This window comes from Oryza glaberrima, chromosome 1 (assembly GCF_000147395.1).
Source record: "Oryza glaberrima chromosome 1, OglaRS2, whole genome shotgun sequence".
Lineage (NCBI taxonomy): Eukaryota > Viridiplantae > Streptophyta > Magnoliopsida > Poales > Poaceae > Oryza > Oryza glaberrima.
The window spans coordinates 935,469-960,516 of record NC_068326.1 but is presented as its reverse complement, the minus strand read 5'-3'; the positions used below and the strand labels follow the sequence as shown (position 1 = coordinate 960,516).

Genomic DNA, 25,048 nt, shown 5'->3' with positions numbered 1-25,048 from the left:
GTACTATTTGTCCAGGTGTATAGGTATAATTATTTTTTGGGCGACAAAGTTAATATTGTTCAAGCACAATAGCTAGCAATTCTTTTGATAGCGTAATCTTAACTTATAATTCTGGTCCTCGCAAAAAAAAAACTTATAATTCTGAGAGAAGTTGAGAACTTGTCCTGTACGCCTTCAGCGAAAATCAGAGATGTAAACCATTTCTATTATTAAAAAAAAAAAAGCGAGCTAGCAAATGGACCTAGTGGTCACGCATGTTTTGGCTCTTGTTGGGCATGAGATCAATCAGAAATAAAGTCTCTACAATGAAGATACAGTGTGCTAAAAAAAAATGTGAAAAAGCAGCTGAAAACCGGAGAGTATCGCTGTTTGGGCCGGCTAGCAAATGGAGGCCCATAAAAACAAAGATGAACGAACCAGACGACCCACAAACGAATCGGATCATCACACATGAGTTGGCCATGGGTTCGTCTTCCTCGTCGATCGCCGTCGACCACGCCGCCGGCCGGCCACGAAGATAGCAAGCTCGGCGGCGCAGCAAATGCAAGGTACTCCTAGTAAATTAAATGGATTTGATCTTATCTGACACTCTCATATCGATCTGTAACTTGAAAAACCTAGATAATTTTTGGTAGATGTCGGGAAGTATCATTGTTTGCTACTTTTAATTCGGCGGTTTAGGGTAATCTGCAAGATATATAACATTGAATGGACTGATATAGGGTACGAACCGCCAGTTGCTGTCTAAATTTTTCAAATAAACAATCTGGGTGAAGAGCAAATAAAGGGGACTATGTGTAGAAATTTCGGTGTTACAGATTGCCGGACTAAATAACAAGCAGGAATGGTTTGTGTTACACTTCGGAATTAACCATATAGAAGGAAAAAGAGCACCCTTCTCAATAAATTCACAAGGTAAATACATAAATTGACCAATATTATCATCGGTAGAAATGATTAATTAACCATTGATTTATAAGTACAATCCACAAGTACAAAAAAATATCTTAAAACTTGGCATTTGAGTATTGTGAAACATCATTCAGATATACAGAATGACAGGACTAGCAAGCAGGAATTTTTTTATGGTTACACTTGGGATTTAACCCAATCATCAACTAAAGAAAACTTTCTTTGATCAACGTTCTCCACTCCATGCCGGCAAAGGTTTGCATCAGTCTTCCATATTTCTCTTCTTCCAAACAATAGACATCATATAATCTCCATTCTCCAGGACGGATCTACACCTAATATGTTTGCATCAGAATCAATCTCGACGTGTTAATGCTACAAAAAAAAGAGCAATTAACAAAGAAGAGCATATGTTGGGCCAAAGAAAGAGAACATGCATAGCATGATGCACGGTTGCCAGTGAGGCCAAATAACCACAGCTGCACACTGTCAGTGAGTAGTACAGTACACATAAACAGACGAACATGTGATGACCGGTGTACGAAGCAATGAAAATACTAAGAGCGGCTAGTAGATCCAAGCATAAGGGTATCTGATGCAAATCTATCAGAACCAGGTATAGCAAAAGGGAAAAAAAGAGTGGACACAAGCAGTGTTCATAGGAGAGATAGATCAAACTGTCCAAAGAGCAAAGCAAGATCTAACAACATCTGCTTGTCCCTACAACAGATGGACAACACGCTGGTGCAAAGACAAACAGTGATGGAATAATTCAACAGTGACATAACATCTCACCAACAAGGGAATAAAGCGATGCAAAGTACACCATTCAACGCAATGATACCCAAAAAATAAATAAATCTGAATCTCTTGATTAGCTAAAGAGATCATACTTCAGATTGAAACATAAGAAACCTTTACATGTAATTAAAAATAACAACAATGGCTGAAGTAACGCCAAAACAACGAAGCTTGCAAAACCAGATCATCTCTCCATCGAATATGCAGGTGCTATATATGACTGGTTTGAAGTACAAGCATTATCAAAAATCATTAGATCTACACATGGGGAACGAGGAAAAAATCAAATCCAACATGAACAAGGGGCAAATATATAAGACATGCAATCAGTAGTGACATGTACTACTATATGGGATCAAGATGCAGAGCTCCCTTCAATCCAAAGAGTGGTCAGCAAGGAGTTGATTCGGCTCCTTGGTCATGCAAACCACAAGCCTATCTCTTTTCCTATGAGATAGAATAGTGGGAACCATGAACAAGCAGCTGTATCACCCTTCAGATAAACCTTTCATTGGAACGAAAGGAGCTCCACTTCATAACCAAAACGCAACCACATATTCAAGAAACAACCAACAAAGAAACAAAACCACAAACCAAGAGAGATCTGAAACATATAGTTTATAGCATAAACAAAACTAGAAGATTTGCAATAGCAAAAGCAAACATCAGAGGCTTCAGAAATACTATGTTAACCAAAAAAAACTTCAACTATGCATATAATACTGAGAGACTAGAACACGAAGAATCAGAAGAGCCATGAAATCAACATCTACACCTACAAAGGGAGAGAGAGAAAGAAAAGAACTATTGTTTGTTGCTGTTGATGGGTGAAAGGTTGCAAGGGGAAGGGGTGCTTTTATAGAGGGATGAAGGGAGCCTATTTGGAAGGCCATTATTGCCTGCCATTTATAATTCCTTCCCTCTCCCTTCAATGCTCACCCGTTTCTATCTTCATGTATTTTCTACCGTTTGTAGTAGCTGTAGGCCATCTCCAATATCTATCTCATTCAATTCTTTCCTCTATATATAGCTGGATATATATATAGAATATAAATAACAAAGATATACCATACGTATGTATGTAGTCCATGGAACGGTCTAGATGAGTAGTGATGTATATCTATCCGGCTGTTGTATGAATGAGTTCATGGTATATCTATTTCTATTTTCTAAAGGTGAATATACAAGTACTTCCGATCACAAATATTTGTTGTTTCGAACATAATTTTGTTGAAATTTTATTAAAACTATTTTCACGATCGAGCATCTTATGAAGTAATCCAAGAACACGATGATACATACTACTACTTATTCATTTCAATGCTAATTAATTAATTAATTGATTATTTTTTTCGTCTCTTCATGAAAAGACGGCTCAAACACTATCATTCTTATCGTTATCACATTAATCCAACTTATTTAAGAAAAGATAGGCCAAGAGAGAGTGTCATTTGGCAATGACGACGTGTTCTACTCCACTCGCAAAACAGGGGCGTCCTAGAGTAAAGGTTAGTTTAAAGAAAGGAAAAGTTTGAGACTTTTCGCACATTTGCAGCCTATATTTTAATTTAACCGAGGAAAAAGAGAGAACCAAGATACCAACTATGCTTGGGAATGTCAACGGCAAGCATAATTAGGCTGATTACGTCTCTGCCAGCTGCTGTGGCCACGCCAGGTGGAAATAGCGGGATCAAATTTGAAAGTTCATGGATCCAAGCTGTAATTTGGTGGAATTGATTAATGTGTTTGGAAGTTTGTGGATTCATGTTTGGTACTAGAAGACGTTTTCTTTTCTATTTGAATTTATCCTGCGCCTGCAGGTTTTTGAATTGCACATGCATGTACATACAGATGCATGCATCGATTTGCTTTCACCCCCAGAATAAATGCCATACAGTCGACATAATGCATACTATGAATCATGTGTCTGCACCAATTCATGAAGATTAAATTATTCTCCATCCAATCAAAAACATATTGTTAATTTTAGATATGACATGGTCATCAAAATTAAATAAAACTAACCAATAATTTTAGTGCAAGATACCTAAAAAAACTATAATAATAATAATAATAATAATAATAATAATAATAATAATTATTATTATTATTATTATTATTATTATTATTATTATTATTATTATTATTATTATTATTATTATTATTATTATTATTATTATTATAGGGAAAGACGTCCCTCCAAACATTTTTTTAAGCAGAAATTGTGAGTGTGTTAGGGATTGAACATAGGATTGATTGAAACCACACCATCCTTGTCACTGCACGCATCTCCTAATAAAATACTTCCTTTGTTTCATAATGTAAGTCATTCTAGCATTGCCCATATTCATATAGATGTTAATGAATTGAGACATATGTTTATATCTAGATTCATTAACATCTATATATATGTGGGCAATGCTAGAATGACTTACATTATGAAACGGAGGGAGTAATAGTGTTTGTGGAAGTAAAGTTTCAAGGCAAATCTAAAAATATATTTTTGATAAATCTGATATAATTGTTTTAATAAAATTGGTGTTGGTCTTGCTCTATTCCATATTACGCGATGCTTTTGGATCTATAGTTAGGTCAAATTTATTCAAATTTGTCCAAGTGTACAGTACATACAAAGATGTAGCACCGTTTCCAACACAAAACAAATAGACCTTAAGGGTGGATTTAATGATCAAACTAATTTTGATGCTGAAAATGTTCCTACATTTTTCTATGAACTCAGCTAATTTTTTTAAAAAAATAACTTATGATAAATTTGAAGTGTTATAATATATGAAACGGAGAGAGTAATTTTTAAAGTTTGACTTCAAACATGTTCGAAACAGCATACTTTGGTGACCAGGGCATTTGATTGTGATCATATACTAATAGAACATGAACAAGACGACAAAGATCAAAAGCTAGTAGCAACCGCACGATCGATCGTGCATGTACAAATATATTCGAATCATCGGCGATAATTTAATAATTATTCAAAGCAGATGAGAGAGTACGTGCGGATCCATCAGACAATGTACACTGTACATATGACAGCATGCATGCATGTGTAAGAAGAGAAATAAAGTCGATGTGCGAATGCCTTCAGATCGACTCAAATAATCGATAGATGCTGTCCTTTCATAAATTTATACATATACTAACTTCGGCTAGCTTCAGTGCTTAGTCGGTTCATTAGTTATCATGATACTTGTACTTAACATCATATGCGCTTAATTACAACATACACATTCACTTCTATAAACACATATACACCCAATTCTATAAGCACCTTTGAAGAGCTAGCACCTTCGAAGAGCTAGCATATTTTGATATTGACAAAAAGCCACCACAAACACCTCGCTGTCGACGGGTGCGTCACCTATCATTGAAAGATTAATTAGCCGTAAATACAAGAATTCGTATCAAATCTAGAACTCGAACCTATGTGAATTAGTTCTATCATAAGCAATGTAACCAGTTAAGTTACATTCACTTCACAGTCCCATAATACTCCACAGAAGGTTTCTAACTATATATTGGTGGTGCTCATAGAATTGGAAGTATTCTCATTCTCTGAATTGAATCTAATTCTCCTTTGTCGGCACTTGCCACAGTTAAGAATTATACTGCTACTGTTGATTTTATAATATATACAGAGTATATCTTGGAAAAGAGTTGGAGAAAAGGTACTTAGTTACTACTTCCCAAGAAAAAAAAACTATTTAGCTGCTGATCGACCGATTAGCTTATTTTCTTCTCTAGGCAGAATTGTTAATTTAGTGTGTATTTTGTTTGTGCATGAATGATGTTAACATAAATTATGCACTTGCAGTTTGCAGAGCTGCATGCATGCTCCGCGACAAGGCTCTAATTTAAATTTTCAAATAAAATTCCATGGAAACAATTTCAGTGACAACACAAGGAGAATTGGTGTCGTAATTAATTAACAAATGAAATTAAGATGAAAAGCATCATGCATCCTTATCACTTGCAGATGCAGATGATGGCCACCCTTTCTGTAAAGAGAAAGAGAAATAAAGAGAAAGAGAAAAATTAGAGAAAGTGAAGAAGAAAACCGGAAGGTAGAAAGGTGAACACCGGGGCATCTATTGATCTATATCTTCGTCATAGCTAGCTTGGTTTTGTTTAGCTGACTCTTACCAAACAACTTGCTTGCAAAAGTTAAAACAAGCTTTAAATCCAAACAAAGCAATGTCCCCCAAATGCACTGTTCGTAGTTCACCACTCATCATTCACTCAGCCAGACAGCTTAAGGATCGGAAAAGGTCAAAATTAACTTGGTCAGAAAGCAAGCAAAGTAGATCGGCCGTCATCATCAGATAGTCCAATATCGCAATAGACCATATCCATTTATCGATCCTTTTTGAAAATAAATTTGCAGTTTATCATATACATAGATAAGTTAAGAGTTTGCCACCTATCAAATACTCCATTTCAGCAATATATGTGTCATGTTGGACTTCACGTACTCCATGTTCTTTTTTTAATTTATTTCTTGACGGATGAATAAAAGAATGCGTACGCTTGCTGGACGGTGTGATTTTTAAAAGACCCTCTACCGTATATACGAATTTCTTGGAATAATTAAATGTGCTTTTCAACTTCATAATATAGTTAGTCCATTCATTTGTATACTTAAATAATTAGGAGTATCATAAATCATTCAACCATTCAATCATTCAGTATAAAAGGAAGGGCAGCTAGTTTTGTTTATAACACTACATTCGCGTAATCCACACATCTCTTAATAATATAGTACTTGGATGTTGCCATAACATATACTCATACAAACGTGATAAAGTAACCGCACATATTAACGATTTAATATTGGCGCCAAAACCACCTCATAAATACTCTTGTGGTGTTTAGTATTAAATTACATTGCCTATTCCACTTTAAAACTTAATTAATTATCGAGAATTATGAAACCGGATGGTGTAAGTAGAAGTAGATTCTTTTAGAGCTCATTCAATTCAAGAAACTCGTAAGATGTCTTCCGAGAGAGGGAGGAAAAGAGACTAGGAGAGTACGAAATATGCTCGTCTTGTTATACAAGATGGATTTTAAGATAACAAATCAAAATCCAGCCTTTATATGTAAAGGAGCGTAGGCAGCCCCACGAGAGACAGATGGAGGATGCAGAGGATATATTGTAGCTAAGCCAGCTCGTGGATGGCGTTTACTACCATCACCCCACGGTTTAACGGTAACTACAAGATATATCGTGTTTTAAAAAACTAAAAAGGTTACAGCACATGATAATCATGATAACAACGTGATAACCGTATGGTTTTGTAAACAAACCCTACTCGTGGAGAATGAGAGGTGAAGATGACGATACATGCAAAAGTACTCCCTCCGTCTCATAACATAAGTGATTTTGGAAGAATGTAACACATTCTAGGATTATGTATCTACATAGTCCGAGCCAGTCCAGATACATAATCATAAGATGTGTCACATCTTTTCAAAATCTCTTATACTATAGAACGAAGGAGCATATACTTGCTTCGTCTCATTAAAAAAATACGGTACAAATGTAACCAGTAATAACTTGCATCTGGAGGGGACGTACGGAGGGATCTGGCACGTGTGTGCTGATGGAGACGACCCAGGAGCTGAGAGCTGCTGACTGGCCGCATGGGATCCAACTCATCATCACTGGCTGGATCTTGACCGGTCAACAGGAAGGGCCCACCACACCAGGAGTAGTAGTAGAGTGGTGCCACCTGATGTCGACGAGATCCCATCGCACATTGCGATGCGATGCGATGCAGACACTGCCACTCATCACTGCACACTCATGACTTTGATCTGCAAAATTAAAGCATGTTTCCTCTCGGGAGTAGTGTAGTGTATTACTCCCTCTATCCCATAATATAGCATTCTAGGATGAATCTTATTCCATCCCAGAACTACGGTGGTGTTTGGATCCAGAGACTTAACTTTAGTCTCTATACTTAGACACTAATTTAAAGTATTAAATATAGACTACTTACAAAACTAAAAAGCTAATTTACGAGACAAATTTTTTAAGCATAATTAATCTATAATTAGAGAATATTTACGGTAGCATCACATAGGCTAATCATGAATTAATTAGTCTCAATAAATTCATCTCGTGAATTAGTCCAGGGTTATAGAATAAGTTTTATCAATAGTCTATATTTAATATTTATAATTAATGTCCAAATATCTGATATGATAGGGACTAAAAAGTTTTATTACTATCTATGTCTACGTTGCTCTCTCCTCTCATCGCAACAACAAATCAGCAGCAGCATGGCCATGCCACTATGCCAGAAACCGAGCACTAGATAGATACTCCTACATCGGCCAGAGCGCGAGAGCGACGTGACCTGCCACTACTCCATGTCTCTCTCTAGTACTACCAGTGTAGTAGTAGTACATGCCTGCGGCTAGCCCAATCTTGAGCTGCAAATTTTGATCATCTCAAACTACTCCCTCAATAAGTTCATTTTTAACTCCTCTCACTTATTTCAAAATATTTTTTAAAAATAATAATTATATAGTAGTTTATGAAAATAGGGCGCTATACCAGTTGCAGGTTTTACCACGAGCCATATTGGTTTTCCAACAGGCCTATTGCCAACAGTTCTATTGTCAAATATATATATCATTAACAGCGCTCTATTTAATTTTCTTCTCATCTTACCTCTAATATATCAACCGGCAACCCTATTTAATTTTCTTCTCATCTTACCTCTAATAATTCTCTCGTCCCCAACGGACACGGCTTGCCTGCTCCTCCACAGTGCTCCCATCCATGCTCCGTTGCATCGGACGGCTTCGGTTATTTAGCGGTGGGTTCGTCTCTATTTTTGTTTCTTTTTTACCTACAAAATCAGCGGCGGTATTTTTCGAAAGAAAAAAAAACTTCAACAGAAAAGAAGACATATAGCAGACGATAAATCATAAAACTGCTACTTAGATCGGTTGCATCCTTCTTCTACCAAAGATATCCAAAGTAACCTCATATTTGAGGGGAAACCATCTAGAGCATCCTCTATCTGATAGTTTTATTATAATCACTTGAATAACTGCATTCATATTGAGCATGCATGCCGCAGAAAATATCCTAACCCCATGTACTGTGATAAAATATTTAATTAGTTGCTTAGTGCTAATTACAGTGTCACGAAAGCCCAAATTAGCAATCGCTTGATCCTAACATGTGCTTGATCGTTAGCATTGACGATTTGAAAAATCGTGTTGCCGAAGAGAATCAAAGATCTTGCCACCGTTGATCGTTGTTCTAGCCGATTCATTTTTTCCTTTTCTCCGATTATTTCCATGGGAGAGGAACTTGGAGAAAGAAAATGAATAGGCTTGGGAGAAAGAAGATGTAGGCCCATCACCAAAGAATCAGAGCCGTCCGATAAATTGGGAGTACGGATGGGAGCACTGTGGAGGAGCAGGTAAGCCGCGTCCGTCCCCAACTATCCCTTATTCAATAAGATGTCATGCATCAATCCTAGCACTACAACAAAAGATTCACAGTTAAAACACTCATAGATCATCTTTTCCCATGGTTGACATATCACACCATAGCTGTGTTTAGTTCGTGTACCAATTTTTTTTAAGTATACGGACACATATTTAAAGTATTAAACGTAGACTAATAACAAAACAAATTACAGATTCCACATATAAACTGCGAGACGAATCTATTAAGCCTAATTATTAATTCGGCATTAGCAAATATTTACTGTAGCACCACGTTGTTAAATCATGGCGTAATTAGGCTCAAAAGATTCGTCTCATGATTTACATAAAAATTGTGTAATTGTTTTTTTTAACTATATTTAATGCTCCATGCATATGCTTAAACATTTGATGTGACGAAAATATTGAAAGTTTGAATAAAATATTTTGAATCTAAACATGCCCATATATAAATGAGTACTTGTAGTCCTATATGGTCCGTGAATCCGTACGTGATGGATAATATCGAGACCGGCCGCTCTTGTTGGGTCGTCAACGTGTACAGGACCTGCTGCTTTTGCACGGCTACACGATCGATCAATTCATTCGTTACCAGTCCTGCAGTGCGGACGACTGCGGAGTACGTAGTACAATTAATATATAGTACCAAGGTCTGGTTTAGTTCTAAACTTTTTCTTTAAACTTTTAATTTTTTCATCACATCAAAACTTTTCTACACATATAAACTTTCAACTTTTCCATCATATCATTTCAATTTCAACCAAAATTATATCCCAAAGCATCAGGCAGTCCATGCATGAGATCATAAGGAGCATTACTCCCCGAGATCCATCTCCGTGTGGCTAATCGCCCAAAAAGCTGAAACGAACCTTGCCCTTACTCTGTATCAGCATCAGGCTCGAGCACCTCGAAGAAGTAAATATTCCCTCCGTTTTTAAATATTTGACGCCGGTAACTTTTTTTTTAAATATGTTTAACCGTTCGTCTTATTAAAAAATTTAAGTAATTATTAATTCTTTTCCTATCATTTGATTCATTGTTAAATATACTTATACGTATACATACAGTTTTACATATTTCACAAAAGTTTTTAAATAAGACGAATGGTCAAACATGTGCTAAAAAATCAACGGTGTCAAATATTTAGGCCCTCTTTGTTTAGGCTTATAAGCCAACTTATAAGTCGAAAAGTCTAAGCCAAAACAAACAAGCAGCTTTTTTATTTGGCTTTTTTAAGCCATAAGCCACTCTAACACTATTAAGCCAAAAGTTAGGTTGGAGAAGCTTTTTTGGCTTATATGAGATAGATGTATGACTCCACCACTAAACTTAAGACATTAAATCCACTGGCTTATAAATCATATAAGCCAATAAACTGACTTAAAAGTCTAGGCCAATAAGTCTAAGCCTAAACAAAGAGGGCCTTAGAAACGGAGGAAGTATTAATGTAATTGGTTGACTTTGTTTATAGTGTTGGCTTTACATAGGAGCCAGCGGCAAGAACATGAAATTATGGAATTTACAATCGGTAATCCATCCTCATCTGGGTTGACAGAGGATATATGACCTTATCCGATAAGTGATCAATGATGTGAAAACTGGGCGAATGACTGTCACGGATGTCATACATCTTAGATGGGTTTCAATATTCATGGTTCAATTCACCCGTCACGGATAACTCATATGTGATGGGTTACAACCCAAACCGATTATTAAAGGTGACTCGGTCGTCGGTAATGAGCGTAGGCGTAGCCGTGAAGCCCAATCTTCACATTCTCGAGAAAAAAAAAAGGTCCAATCTTTGAAAATTTTTTTTGTCTGACACGGATGAATACCTGACAAATCGCCGGCCTCCGTCAGCCCGTCACAGATAATGTCTGGTTCTGTACTGTACTAGGTAAGAGATCATCTTCACCCAGCTTGGTCTGCATGCACTGAATCTGTAAATTAGTATCGCTTAATTTGGTCGAAGTACTACTACTGATGATCGATATGATGGTGATAGACTAATAATAAAGCGTAGAACATCTCAATCCGTCGACAAGTCTAGCTTATATACGGAGTATATCCTTTAATTCAGTTGTGACTCCTGTATGGCTGTATCTACTGCATATGCATGCTCGCTAGCCAGTGGCAACTCGATCCAACTCGCTATCAGAAAATGATGGCTTTCGCGTCAAAAAAAAAAAGAGAAAATGATGGCTTGATGACCATATATAATAACAAACTAATTACTAGTTGATCCATCTCGATCGCTATCGATCGACCGTGCCATGACCGCAATACAGTATTAGTTCTAGCTAGCTAGCTGCTCCTAAATAGTCATGAGATTAATCTGCTGATAGATTATTTTAGCTGATCGAATCTATGAGCTAAAGAAGGCCGAACCGAGATTGATATGAATAGCTTAATAATCTATCAGCATATATTTCTGTGGACTTTGGGCTTGAAAGACTGCCTTTTGCAAGGGATGGGCCGTGATGGATTTTATGGGTTTTAAGTTTGTGTAAACTTTAGCTCATTAATTTATGGGCCGCCTCCTGGGACAAGATAGGACCGTGGCTATATAGGGGCCGGCCTCATGGAGATGGCCCACACTGCTGCAGTAGCCCTTGAGCTTAAATTAGTCTACAGGCCCATCGGCCCAGCCCAAATGACCCTTTCATGCTCTTCTTCATGGATGAAAGTCCTTAGCTAAATGAACCCAAAGGAGCTTAACTATTATCTTGAGCGGTGAAGCTTCATGGATCATGGATGAGTTCGAAGGGTTTGTGGGTGTCTCCTAAGACATGTCTATTTTTCTAAATCATACTTTTGTAAAAAAAAATAGTTATAATTGCATGAGTTTTTTTTAACACATACACGCATATGACACTTATATATACACCCTCACACTCACCTTTGTAAAGACACGCAACTCCAATAAATATCTCTGACATATCCTGTTATTGATATAGTAATTTGCGCTTAAAGAATAATTAGTTACGAACACCTAATCAAATTTCCACAAGGAAGCTAATGATAGGTACGCTCATTTTTGCTGCGTGAAGTTATACTATTTTTTTTTATCGATCCACCTAATTAATATTATTAGTTTTTGCATATCATACCTTTAAATCTTTACATATATTGATGACTCGAAATCTAAAGATTTGTTGTACTATTACTCGAAATATAAAGATTTGGAGAATAATGGAAGGATCACTCCTGCTCTTGATTGTACTTTCCGTGGGTGTACACCGGTACACCGTACACGTACGTACACGCTAGCTAGTCTGATGTGTCCTTTTGCGTGTTTTTGTTTCTGGATGTTTTTCAACATCATCATGCGACCGAAATGATAAGGGGTGAGAGTGCGTTTAGTTTCCAGAAAGTTTTTCTCAAAAACATTACATCGAATCTTTAAACACATGTATGAAGCATTAAATATAGATAAAAATAAAAACTATTTGTACAGTTATGGGGAAAATTGCGAGACGAATCTTTTGAGCCTAATTAGTCCATGATTAGCCATAAGTGTTACAGTAACCTACATGTGCTCATGACGGATTAATTAGGCTCAAAAAATTCGTCTCGCGGTTTCCATATGAGTTATGAAATTAGTTTTTTCATTCGTGTCCGAAAATCCCTCCCGACATCCGGTCAAACATCCGATATGACACCCAAATATTTTCATTTCGCGAACTAAACGGGGCCTTACTAATTTGCATTGATTGACCGATCCACCGATGAGAACGGACAGGTGTGCCAAAACATACGGAAGGAACGAAAAGATCGAGACAACCAGGCAATGACACGTAGCGAGCACTAGTAGCAGCACCCATTCGATGTGTCTAGTTACTTGAAAAAAAGTTAAATATTCTGAATAAAGTTAGGAGTTTGAAAAAAAAGTTAAAAGTTTATATGTATAGAAAAGTTTTTGATGTGATATAATATGATGAAAAGTTGAGAATAGAGGGAAAACTAAACACGGCCTATGTTGCACGGACCAAACACATGCACGTTCATATTCTGTACAGTTTGGGTACGTAGTACCTTGCATTGTCGACGGATCGGAGCTTCGTACGTCGTCGTCGGCAGTCGGCAGCCGGCAGTCTCGCTCTCAGTCTCAGGATCGATCTCTCTTTTCAGACAACTTTCGGCCTCCACTACGACACAACTTTCTGAAAAGATATCGAAAAAGCATATATATATATATACGCGGTAATATATATACGGATCAAATTAAGTAAAGGAGGCCAAGATATTTATGCTTAGCGCCCATCCGGCCCATACTATAGTATACACTCATCACTAACAAAGTTAAGTAGGTGCTACACTGCTACTACCACTAATTAAGAACACAAATTAGAACGCGTAATCAGCAACACCTTTCTTGACCTGCACTGCACTGAACTGAAGGAAAGCTAGCTAATGGCACCACACACTAGTATTTTTACAAGAAAGGCACTGTACAGTATTTGCCACACTACCCAACTCCACACCAACAAAGCAATATGCAGACAGACACGTGCAGGTGGGGCCGCCACCCAGAGACGCCTGTTCCACGTGACAAACTTCCCAAACTACCCCTGATCTGATCGCTAATTCGCTATGGTACCTCATGGCACCCCGCGTAATTAACCCGCAAAACCGAGCCTCTTCGTATACAACCTCGAAGGCAGGGCAGCGGCAGGGGCAGCACATGTCCCACGCCGCAAGGGATCCCTACAGGGCCCCACCCTCCACCACCGCACTCAACTCAACTCGTGTCCTTTTTCACGACGCGCACCGAAACGACACTCACTGGAGGGTGGGGACCGCCACCACCACGTGTCGCCGACCGCCTGCCACGTGGGCAGGGCGTCTCCCCCGCTACGCGCACCCAGGCGAAACGCACACGCCGTTTCGCCCGCCACACCGTCGCGTCGGGGTCGGTAATAACTAACCCGAGACAGGGAGAGAGACGAGACCGACCGACGCCGCGGGCTAGTCCAGTGGAAGGTGTTCGTCCACTCGCGCTCGCACTCCCGCCGTTACGCGCGCGCGCGCCGCCGCCGCCCCGACCTCGCCGCGCGCGCCGACGAACCTAGATGCGGTGATGGGAAGAAGGGGCGCGGGCGCGGGCGCCGCGGTGGTGGTGGTCGCGGCCTTCGTGGCGGCGGCCGTGGCGTCGGGGGACACGCTCGCCGATCTCGGCGCCGCCGCCAAGGGGATCGACAGCGTGCCAGGTGCGTGGGCTTGAGCTGTTTTGCGGCGAGTGGTCCTGCGATTCGTCTCTCGTTCTATTCTATCTCTCCGTTGCGACTTGCGATCGATCGGTGGAGTGGAGTGGAGTGAGCGGAGGGGGATCGGATGAGTAGCTTAATTAGGTCGAGTTCATCCGTTTCAATCCATTTTGTTACTGATTGGAGCTGTGTTTTTTGGGTGGATTTCACCCTGCTGTTCAGGACCACTGCGCCGGTGCTACGTTTGTCCTGTCTAGTATCAGTATGTGCGCTTTTTTGTTCAGATATTACTAATTTTTTTCGTCGCCGTCTGCGAAACCATCAGCGTCTTAGGGTGATCTCATCTCATTCGATTTCTATATCGGATATGCTCTATTTTGTTCGGAGAATCAAGCCCAAATAAATCCGGCTTTTGTTTTGCTCAATTTCTGCATAAAAGAGCGGCTATTGTTCCGGAGGATTCGGCGGTGATTGCTCGTTCGTTCGGGCCATATTGCTTCCCCTTTACTGCGTTTGCCGGGTAGATCTCCTTCCGTCTGTTAGTTGATTTTTTGAACCCCGTAGTTCAGGGATGCTAATTTTGGTGATTCGCTTCCACTAGTAAAAATTCTCTCATCTCGTTTGGAACAAGTCAAACACTGGGTACCAGTATTTAATTATCATGTCGGTGCTCTAATCTGCGACGGCTACAATTCGGTCTTTACTTACACGTGAAGTCACAAGGTTCACACGAAGCATTTCTTCCTAGGGAGTGGTAGAACTTTCATCTTTCTGTGTAAAAGCGGCACTTTCGTTCACTGGTTCATGCGCAAACAGAATCTAGATTTTCGTAATTTATGCTTATAAATGTGAAGCTCGATGCTTTACTTATCGTACAAGATTACAACCAAGTGGCAATTTTCATTTGCTTCTTGCCTTGTACAAGCAAGCAGAACTTTGATGGTAGTTATGGTTAAATATTATCAGCTAGTAGTATTCTGGACTGGTACTAAACGGTTGTTTTTCTTCCTTTTTTGTGTGAACTGCTACTACAGAAGTGAATAACTTGGGACCATGGGCGAAGGGGCTTCTGAAAGGGATGCCGGACTCGGCGGCAGGGCCAGCAGAGGGCCCCATCGCAAAGTATCCGCTGGTTCTGGCAGAGGAGAGGACGCGGCGGCCGGATGTTCTTGACCACCTTAGGATGTATGGAGGAGGGTGGAACATCACTAACAAGCACTATTGGGCGGTATGTGTTGCTATCAAGAATTCAAGACACTAAAAGTTTTATACTCTTGAAGCTCTAGTTTATTAGAGATGTCATGATATGCAAGTAGACAATACTAGTATTTATGTTGGTTGTTGGAATATGATAGTATAGATCAGTACAGGCTGTATATGAACTACAAATTCAGTCTGGACAATTTATTTCTACTTGTCCAAATACAGTAGCCAGTTACAGGACAACTTATAGACCATTCATGGATAAACTTACTTGATTCTTTTTTGTTTGGTTTTAAGGTATTTGTGAAATCCCCCCAAAAAAAATCTATGTAAAAACATTGAGAAATTTGCGGTAGTATGATATGACAGTGTTGTCTCACTTTCTTTGAACTGTGTAAATACTGTTTACAAGGTAATCTAAGGAGAACAGGAAAACACTGACTCTACATTCGAAAAATGTATGGTATAGTTTGAAGTTAAACTGGCCTATGCCTTTAATTATGATTGAACTGTTATACTCTTCGTTCTGCTTAATGCCCATGTTCTGCCTACATCTTAGCTGAATCAAGTTTGTTTCAGTCTGTTTCATTCACAGGAGTTGCTGGGTTTGTTCTTGCTGCTGGGTGGTTTATTTCGTTTGGAATTGCTGTAGCTGCACGCTGCTTTTGGAAATCAAGAATAGACAAAGAAAATGATTTTCATGCAGATATACTGCGCCTTGTGTTGCTTGTGGTCTTCATATTTACTTTAACGTAATGTGCTAATTCTCTATAATCATTTTTTCCTTTTCTTTTTGAGTTCATCTGATTGGGATATCGCTGGTTTAAATAGAGTTTTCTACTCCATGCCACTATTGAGTTCTAAGATGGCATAACTACTGGTTCTAATGTCTACCAATGTTACATTTTGTACCAGGGCTGGATCTGTTATCCTCTTTTGTGGACAGAGTAAATTCGGACAAGAAGCTACTAGCACTGTCGATTTTGTTGTGAATCAATCTGATTTCACCATTCAGACGCTAAGGAATGTTACCGATTACTTATCGCTTGCAAAGACAATCAGTGTGGCAGCACTCTATCTTCCTTCAGATGTACAAGGGCAAATTGACAATTTGAAAGTGGACTTAAATAAAGCGGCTGATACTATATCCCAAAAGACATCAGAAAACTACAGAAGGATAAGAAAAGTTCTCCATAACTTGTACGTTTCAAACTATTCTTGCCATGTTTACCTCTGGTTTCTTGACTTTGAAAGTCACTGACTGAATAATAGTTCATGTGACTATATAGTATATTTATCTGTGGGCCTATATCTTTTCTTCAAAATGACGGCACTGTGTTGCTAAGAAGCGTAATCAAAATTCAAAATGGTTATTATGGCATTGCATTCATTTATGCTAGCACATTATTAGTAATGCTATGCCTTCAACTGAAAATTTGAATTCCTGTTTTACTACAGGTCAGTTGCTTTGATTTGCATAGCTGCGTTGATGCCTGTTCTTGCATTCTTGGGATATGGTAAGAATTTCATTCTGTTAGTCAAACTGATGCCCTTTTTGTTGGTTTTGTTATCTCAGATGTGTTAACACTCACTACTTGAACAACCTATTCCTCACATTTGCAGTTTTGGAGCTGTATGGACCAAGAAGTACAGTTTATGTGTAAGCTTTGTGGCCATGTACAAAGTACTGTGTATTAGAGTGGGCATGTTAGTGCAGTAATTTTTTACCACTTACTTTTTGAATTTTACAGATTTGTTACCTTATGCTGGACAGTAGTGGCAACTCTCTTCATTCTTCTAGGGATTTTCCTGATATTGAACAGGTATTATTAGGTTACGAATAGCCTTCTTTCCATGCGAAATAATTCTAGGAGGTCTTACAATTCTAATTTTCTCCTTGGTATGGAACCATGAATCAAACAGAACTTCTTTTACCGTGAATCAGGAGGTAAGCCCACAGTTTCATTAATTAAAAGTATAAGAGCTACAAACATATTTAGTAGAAACATTTTTGTAGAACTCAACGATGATGAATTTGCTTGTCGGTTGATATGTGCTATGTGTTCATTTGAAAAGAATGAATTTGCTTGCCATTTGATATGTCACCCATGTTCATATGCTATGAACCAGCATTGATAGTATCCCTCCCAAAACTAAATATGTTTTTATGAGGTTGCAATTCACTGTTTAGTATTAACAACATTATAATCTTTCTGCAACAGTGCTGCAAAGGATACCTGTGAAGCAATGGATGAATGGGCACAACATCCTCAAGCAGAGACAGCTCTCAGCAACATCCTTCCATGTGTAGATGAAAGCACAACCAATCAAACCTTGTACCAGAGTAAACATGTTGTGGTAATTCTTGTAGGCATAGTTAATAGGGCTATATCTGCTCTTTCAAATCGAAGGCCACATCATAAACATCCTGGGCAGTTCATGCCTTACCTGTGTTCTCCCTATGATGCGAACCTGACTGATCGGCAGTGCAAGTCTAGGGAGGTCACCTTCGATAATGCAACCACAGTAAGTTTTGGCATTGTTCTGTTACTAATTTCACAATTTGTTGGCTTCAATTGAAGTTTTTCTCTGATGCATGACTCTTGCTGATCTGGTTTATTTTAGGATTACTAGATGGGGTCATTTGTGAAGCTTTGCTTGATAACAAAATGATTTCTTCTTTTCAGGCATGGCTGAACTATACATGCACAGTTCCTGACTCAGATTTGTGCTCTGGCCCCAGAACCATAACTCCAGAGATATACAGTCAGCTTGTTTTAGCTGCCAATGTAAGCTACGCTCTGTACCATTATGCCCCTCTCATGCTCAACCTCCAGGACTGCAAGTTCGTCCGCAACACATTCAGCTCCATCGCTTCGCAGTACTGCCCTCCTATATGGCGCGACCTCAGCTTGGTCTCAGCAGGCCTGGCTCTCATTGCCTCTGGCTTAACACTTGGCCTCCTCTTGATGCTTTTTGCGGACCGCCCCCAAAGGGAGGAGGTGTCCGAGCTGCCATCAGGGTCAAGGATCACCCCAGTAGACTGCTCTCCATGACGAGCTCAGTCTCTATGGTCATTCAGACTAGTATAGCAATTGCCTGTAATAGTTAGGAAAAGAAGAAGGTGAAGCACTGGGGCAAAGCCCATTTTGCAGTGGAGATGATCTAGGTGGATGAGTGCTTCCTTCCGTGGTATACATGGTATGTTTCAGGGAATAGTTGTAAAGGCTAATGCCTAATGGCAAACAAAATTTGGGCAAAACCCCACTATGATATGAAGAGCAATGTTCTGTATCCCCTATAATTGTTCAGCTGGACATGTTTCTTTCTTATGTACATGTCTTGTTCTGTGTGTTTCCATATTCTGTTGGTGGGGGGGACATTCCTTGTACACTAGATCAGCCTGATGTCTATGCTGGAGGTTGGAACAGATTTTGCAACCATGTCAATTGATGCAGTTGAGCAAGCGGGAGGTTTTCAGAAAAAAAATGCACAATTTTCAGCTCTGGTCGTAAGGGTTGTTCTTGCACAGCAGTAAACTTACAGCAATTCTAATGTCCTTTTTTTAAAAAATAATAATAATAATGGTTACATCTTCGGCCTCTGTTAGCAGGCGCACAACCAAATTCGGATGTCCTTTTGTCGTAATATTACTAGTATTTGCTTCATTGCTTGTGAAGAACTGAAGAGAAGAGAGGAGTGGGTCAACTTTTCCTTTTCCTAATTTGATTTTGGTTTTGGGTTCCAATCTTCTTGGCCGTTCAATGTCAAAAGTAATTTGGTAAAATTTCAGTTGGGAACATCACTTTAGCTTGACATACAATCATTCTATTTGTGACTATCTAGGTCCTGCCCTTTCTCTAGGATACAGACAGCAAATCCATGGAAAGGTTCTCCGGAAAAGCATATTCAGAAAAGATCAGACAAAAAGGAAAACTCTCCAATTCACTTCAGCTCCAAGCTAGAACACCTTTACTACCATTTTTCACCTTACCTCTCCTCTAGTTGTGAAAAGTATTTACATGATCTGAATTCTGACGAGCACCATGTCTGGGTTTTCACACCCGTGTGTTGCAAGATTTCAAGTTGCAGAAGTTGTTGGAATTCTGCATCATTGTATTAGTAAAAAAGCTTCAGCGCTGCATAATTAGGATTCTAGTTGTAGTTGTGCTGGCAGGTAACCACTTTGGCTTGACGAACGCACTTGGGTGATGTTTGCTCACTTGCTGGGAAACCATGATGGCTCTGTTTATTCTGTTCTGACCTGACAAGCTACCGTGTACAGTACACAGGGCTGTGTTACCATTTTTTAGCGATTTTGATCAGTTAAAATTGATTAAACTTAGTTTGTATGTAATGATGTGCAGTTTGTATGTAATTAGATTATCATTTTTCTGATTCCACAGCTAATCCATTAGACGATCGATCTGCAGCAGTGTAACTAACAACAATAAAATAGTAAACAAGCTTGTTCTGCCTTTTGTGCAACAATGTTAACAAACATACTCTTCCGATCCGTTCAGTGTTTTGTGCTGGAGTGGAGCTTCAGTATGAATTACGAGTCCAAGATGACCCTTGTAAAACCAGACAAAACTCGATGGCTCGTTTGCCAACCCAGCTGCTGCAAAAGTGATACTGGACGTTGACCTGCAGTGATAAAAACGAAATTAAAAAGAACGTCATATGTTGAGATATACTGCTCCCTCCATCCCAAAATATTTGACGCCGTTGACTTTTTTAAAAATATTTGACCGTTCGTCTTATTCAAAAAATTTAAGTAATTATTAATTTTTTTCCTATCATTTGATTTATTGTTAAATATATTTTTACGTCTACAAATGGTTTTACACATTTCACAAAAGTTTTTGAATAAGACGAGCGGTCAAATATGTTTAAAAAAATCAACGGCGTTAAATATTTAGGGAAGAGGTGAGTAGTATAATGCAGGTTTTGATTGGCTTCGATCACTGCTGACTGCTGAGATGTTCGGTTTCAGTACACAGTGAAGGGGGCATAGCACAGATCATGTGTATTCTGCAGTGTTTTCTGATTCTTCCTGATTACTGATTTTTCATGCAAGAGAAGAACAATCGATGCAATCCCAGGCTAGCTGCTGCTGCTTGAACGTTTTGGCTTATGATCTGTATCTTCAATGCAGTCAGTCTTATGTTGTCCAGCTACGATGATTTATTTGGCCACTCCATTACAGGGTAAAATATATGCTGCTAATCAGGGACTGACAATAGCAAAGGATTTCAGAATCGTAACTGGAACAAAAAAAAAAAAAAGGAGTATAACCCTGCAGCTGTAGTATTCTGAAGCCCGAAGATTTGGACGGTGAAGCGAGTAATTCTTCTTACAGTTGTGTCGGACACTGGTGCAAGTTCTAATCCTAAAGATATATACCAGTTTTTGAATCCTCCGCTAATTAATCTCCTTGTACAATTCTCTTCTGAACTCTGAAATGATATCAGTGTTGGAATCAAGGCCAAACAACCTCTTGTAAAAACAAGCAGAAATTCATGATGAGACACATCTGAGTTCTTCGACGCTACAGTATCTTGTCAGAGGGCGCCGGGGGTTGAGAGATTTTGACAACTTGACCCTTTGCAAAAACTATTTTTACAAATAAACCGCCTCCAAAACTTATTTCAAAACTAACCTTTTTGTTCAACGCTAAATCGTGTGGCGCTGAATTTAGACACCTTGGCGCCAAATAGCATGGCGCTGAATGTATGTTGGCATGCTGACTTAGCCTCCCATCCACAGTGGTACGGCATTCAGCGCCAGTTGACATGGCGCTGAGGTGTTGTTAATGACCAAAATTTGTAAGATATAAACCAGGTTCGGTGCTGGAATCGAAGCGGATTCGGCGAGGAGTTAGATTCGAAGAACAGAGTATGCATCGGCTGGAGTCTGCATCGGCTAAGATGGATCGGACAGAGGACAGCCGATTTTCATAAAGACGGTTGTGAGACTACTTCTAGAATCGATCGACGTGCTTAACAAGGATTGCCACGATAGAGATAAGCTCTCAAATAAGCAATTGTAACTATTAATTATAATATTTTATGTAATTTCCTTAGATATATGTTTGGGCAAAAGTCTATCGTAAAGATTTTGTGTATCTTAGAGTTTGTTAGATAGAAGAGTCGTGTCCAGTAAGGACATATTATGTATCTCGGGTATAAATATTACCCGAACCTTTGTAATCAGACAACATCGGTTCAATAACACTTTCGGCGCATCGCCACCCTTTTTTTACTTTCGTTCTATTTCGACGAGTTCTTACTTTCGGGTTGAGCTGCATCAATTCGATCTTCAACTAGAGGTAAATTTGTCATGGCGGTCTGCATTCTCGGGATTAGTGCTTCCATCTTTATGACACTCTAATCTTGTTCGTGTAATTCGTCGAGTTATCGTATATACTTTATAGTCTCTGTTAGTTACACTATATAACTTGCGATCGGTTGGTTTTTACTGTTAGAAAGTACCTGATAGAGTTAGATCTCGTTGTTAATTTAGATTATATCGTATATCTACCATCTTTTAGAGATTTTTATTATCTTGTTTAGATTTTACCGTTATCTCTATGCTTAATGCTGCATCGGTTGGGTTCGATCTATTAAGTTCTATCTATAATTGTAATATCTAGCCTGTTCCATGATCATCAATAGAGATAGTGTCGGAGTTTAAGCCAATCTTAACTGATTTAGCTATTTTATCTCATATGTTTGGTTGTTATGCTAAATCTGCCCTTTATATCAAGATCTTATCGCATTAGAGTATATTAGGCTTCTTGTTTAATATATTTTGCTTGTTTTAATATCTTGGTATAAAGTTGTATCGGAGTATTAACTGATACATGCTGGATTTATCTGATCGGCTATGCTATAAACGTTTATATAATTATTACTTTAGTATATATTTTGACTTAAGTGATTTATACTGTCTCGGCATGACGACCGATCTATCCCAATCACTTAGTTTAAATATGTATCGAAGTAAAGATTATATGTTGTTAATATCTACAGCCGATCAAGTAGATTTAGTTCTATTTTATTCAGTCATTATCGCCTATCGATTATAATATGACATCGGCTCAAAGGTAAATGATATGTCATCGGCAATTAGCCGATCGGCTATCGTTTATAGATTTAACTGCGGTTTTCTTGTCTTTCTTTCTTGTTGATTGTAGGATCAAATCAACTGGTACACTCTCGAACCTAAAAGTAAGATTTTGGACCTAAAAGCAAGATTTTGGACCTGCACAAGAGTTAAGCAGATATTCCAGGCCACTGTGTGTTTTTCGCATCAACGGGTGTCTAATTTCAGCGCCACATGATTTGGAGGATCATTTTTGAAATAAGTTTTGGCGGTAATTCATTTGTAAAATTAGTTTTTTCAAAGGGTCAAATTGTCAAAAATTGTGCCCGGTTCGGACTTCGGAGAATAATGCCCCGTACCCTGGTGAGTTGACAGGAAACGTTGGATCAAGAACGTGCGGTCAAGATGGGTCAGAGGCGGAGGCCACGCGGGGGTTCGAAGAGTTATTCTCCGACCCCTGTTGGGTTCACGGAAACCGTTGGATCAAGATCGTGCGGCCAAATAATCAAGCGGGCAGAGTCCAGCAAGCACAATATATCTAGAAGGGACTACCTGTACATTTGTCGACAAATTTTCTACTAAAAATTTGACAGATGTAATTATAGTACAATCGTAGTATAATTACACTGTAACTTATATGTAATTACACTGTATGTAACTTGTATGTAACTACAGTTACACTTGTATTTAAGTTTCACGTAATTTTGAATCGTTAGATCTATTACAACATTTGTTCTGGTGAAGAAGAAAAAAATCACAGCACACACATATGTGAAAGGATTTGTTCCCACGACCTCTATTTTACTGAAATAACATGTTACCGAGAGATTCTTGAAAGTTACATACAAGTTACATTATAGCTACAGTGTAATTACATGCAAGTTACAGTGTAATTACACTACGATTGTACTGTAATTACATCTGACAAATTTTTGGAGGAAAATTTGTCGACAAATATATAGCAAATTCGTATCTAGAAATAAAGTCCATAGCTTTACTTAATCAGGATTAGATTATCGTTTTCTGATTCCACAGGCAATTCATTAGCCGATCGATCTGGCATCTGGCAGGCGAACAGTGGAGTTCCAATATGAATTTGCGAGTCCTCGTTGACCCTTGTAAAATCAAGAAAAACTTGATGCTAGTTTGCCAAACCAACTGCTGCAAATGATACTGGACGTTGACCTGCAGTAAAAACTAAATTAAAGAGAACAGTATCGATTGTTCAGATACTACATAATGCAGGGTTTGACCTGCAGCCATCCTGGGGCCTCTAGACCTCTTCCTTTGGAGACATTCATGGGGGCTGATTGGATTGAATCCGTGATGAGATTCAGATCATGTGGCAGACACGAGTGTGTGACATCTGCTGTGCGTTCTCATCTCTGATTAATTGCTGTTTCTCCATTCAACAGAAGAACAGTCGATGCAATCCCAAGCTAGCTGCTTCATGAATGATCTATCCAGCGTAAGTAACGTAGCCATCATGTATATGCATGTGAATATATGTAGGATGTAATGTATTTTGGCGTTCGCTTCCATATACCGTATGTCTCCCATTACCAGGATAGTAGACATACTGTGGATACAGGATGCCTGCCTCCTGCAGTATAATGTTTTTATCCCCAGTGTATGGCTGTATGCACATATGACGTCTGACGCTTGCCTGAATTCTTCACTGCAGTCTTACGTTGGTATCTGTATGTTGTTCATCTTACGATGATTTGGCCACTCCATTTTCAGGGTATCAATGTTGCTGATCAGGGCCTGACAGTCGCAAAGTAATTAAGAGTCGTACCATGTAGTACTCTGAAGCCTGAAGATTTGGATAGTCAAGCGAATACTTATTACAGGTTTGTCTGAAAGAATGGGGCGCTACTGGTAGTTCTAATCCTTTTCTGCTGTGCACATCGCCCAAAAATCTGTTGATTCGAAAGAGACGCTGATGCTATTTATACGATGAGGCTGCATCGTAATGATAAGCCTGCAGGCTTAAAAGGGAGCACCTAATCGATCTTCAAGCTTCCATCAAAGCAAGCTGCCTAACCATACTTTACTGCATATAGTATTCATCGTGTCAGTGTGTGTAGCTCAACAGTAATACAACCATACGCATGCAAAGTGTAGTCCTCAAAGAAGAAAAAAAAAAGGCTGCGGTTCAAAGCTAGTAATGCTTCAGTCTGAACTGCATGCACACGATGGCCACTGAGTTAGACTGTTAGTTTGTTATGTGTTTTGGCATGTGTGATATCTCTCTCCCGTTATCTCTACCGATTATGTTTTTATAAGTCGGTTGAATAGATAAGGGAAGGATGTCTATACATGTACTCTGC

At 38.9% G+C, this 25,048-nt stretch overlaps 1 protein-coding gene across 1 annotated transcript; it reads left to right on the top strand.

Annotated features, from left to right (window-relative positions):
* The first annotated feature begins 14,157 nt into the window (after positions 1-14,157).
* On the top strand, positions 14,158-18,902 carry LOC127756928 (uncharacterized). Its single transcript, XM_052282318.1, has 9 exons — positions 14,158-14,408; positions 15,440-15,633; positions 16,188-16,360; positions 16,524-16,808; positions 17,067-17,125; positions 17,232-17,268; positions 17,360-17,431; positions 17,831-18,134; positions 18,296-18,902. The coding sequence occupies exons 1-9, from the start codon at positions 14,279-14,281 to the stop codon at positions 18,662-18,664; spliced, it is 1,623 nt and encodes a 540-aa protein (XP_052138278.1). The 5' UTR covers positions 14,158-14,278; the 3' UTR covers positions 18,665-18,902.
* Positions 18,903-25,048: the final 6,146 nt, after the last annotated feature.

Bases quoted from the DNA above. Each gene is read 5' to 3' on its own strand.
- LOC127756928 (XM_052282318.1), top strand. From the start codon at position 14,279: ATGGGAAGAAGGGGCGCGGGCGCGGGCGCCGCGGTGGTGGTGGTCGCG. The intron at 14,409-15,439 runs GTGCGTGGGCTT...CTGCTACTACAG, and splicing joins GGGGATCGACAGCGTGCCAG to AAGTGAATAACTTGGGACCA. The intron at 17,126-17,231 runs GTAAGAATTTCA...TCACATTTGCAG, and splicing joins TCTTGCATTCTTGGGATATG to TTTTGGAGCTGTATGGACCA.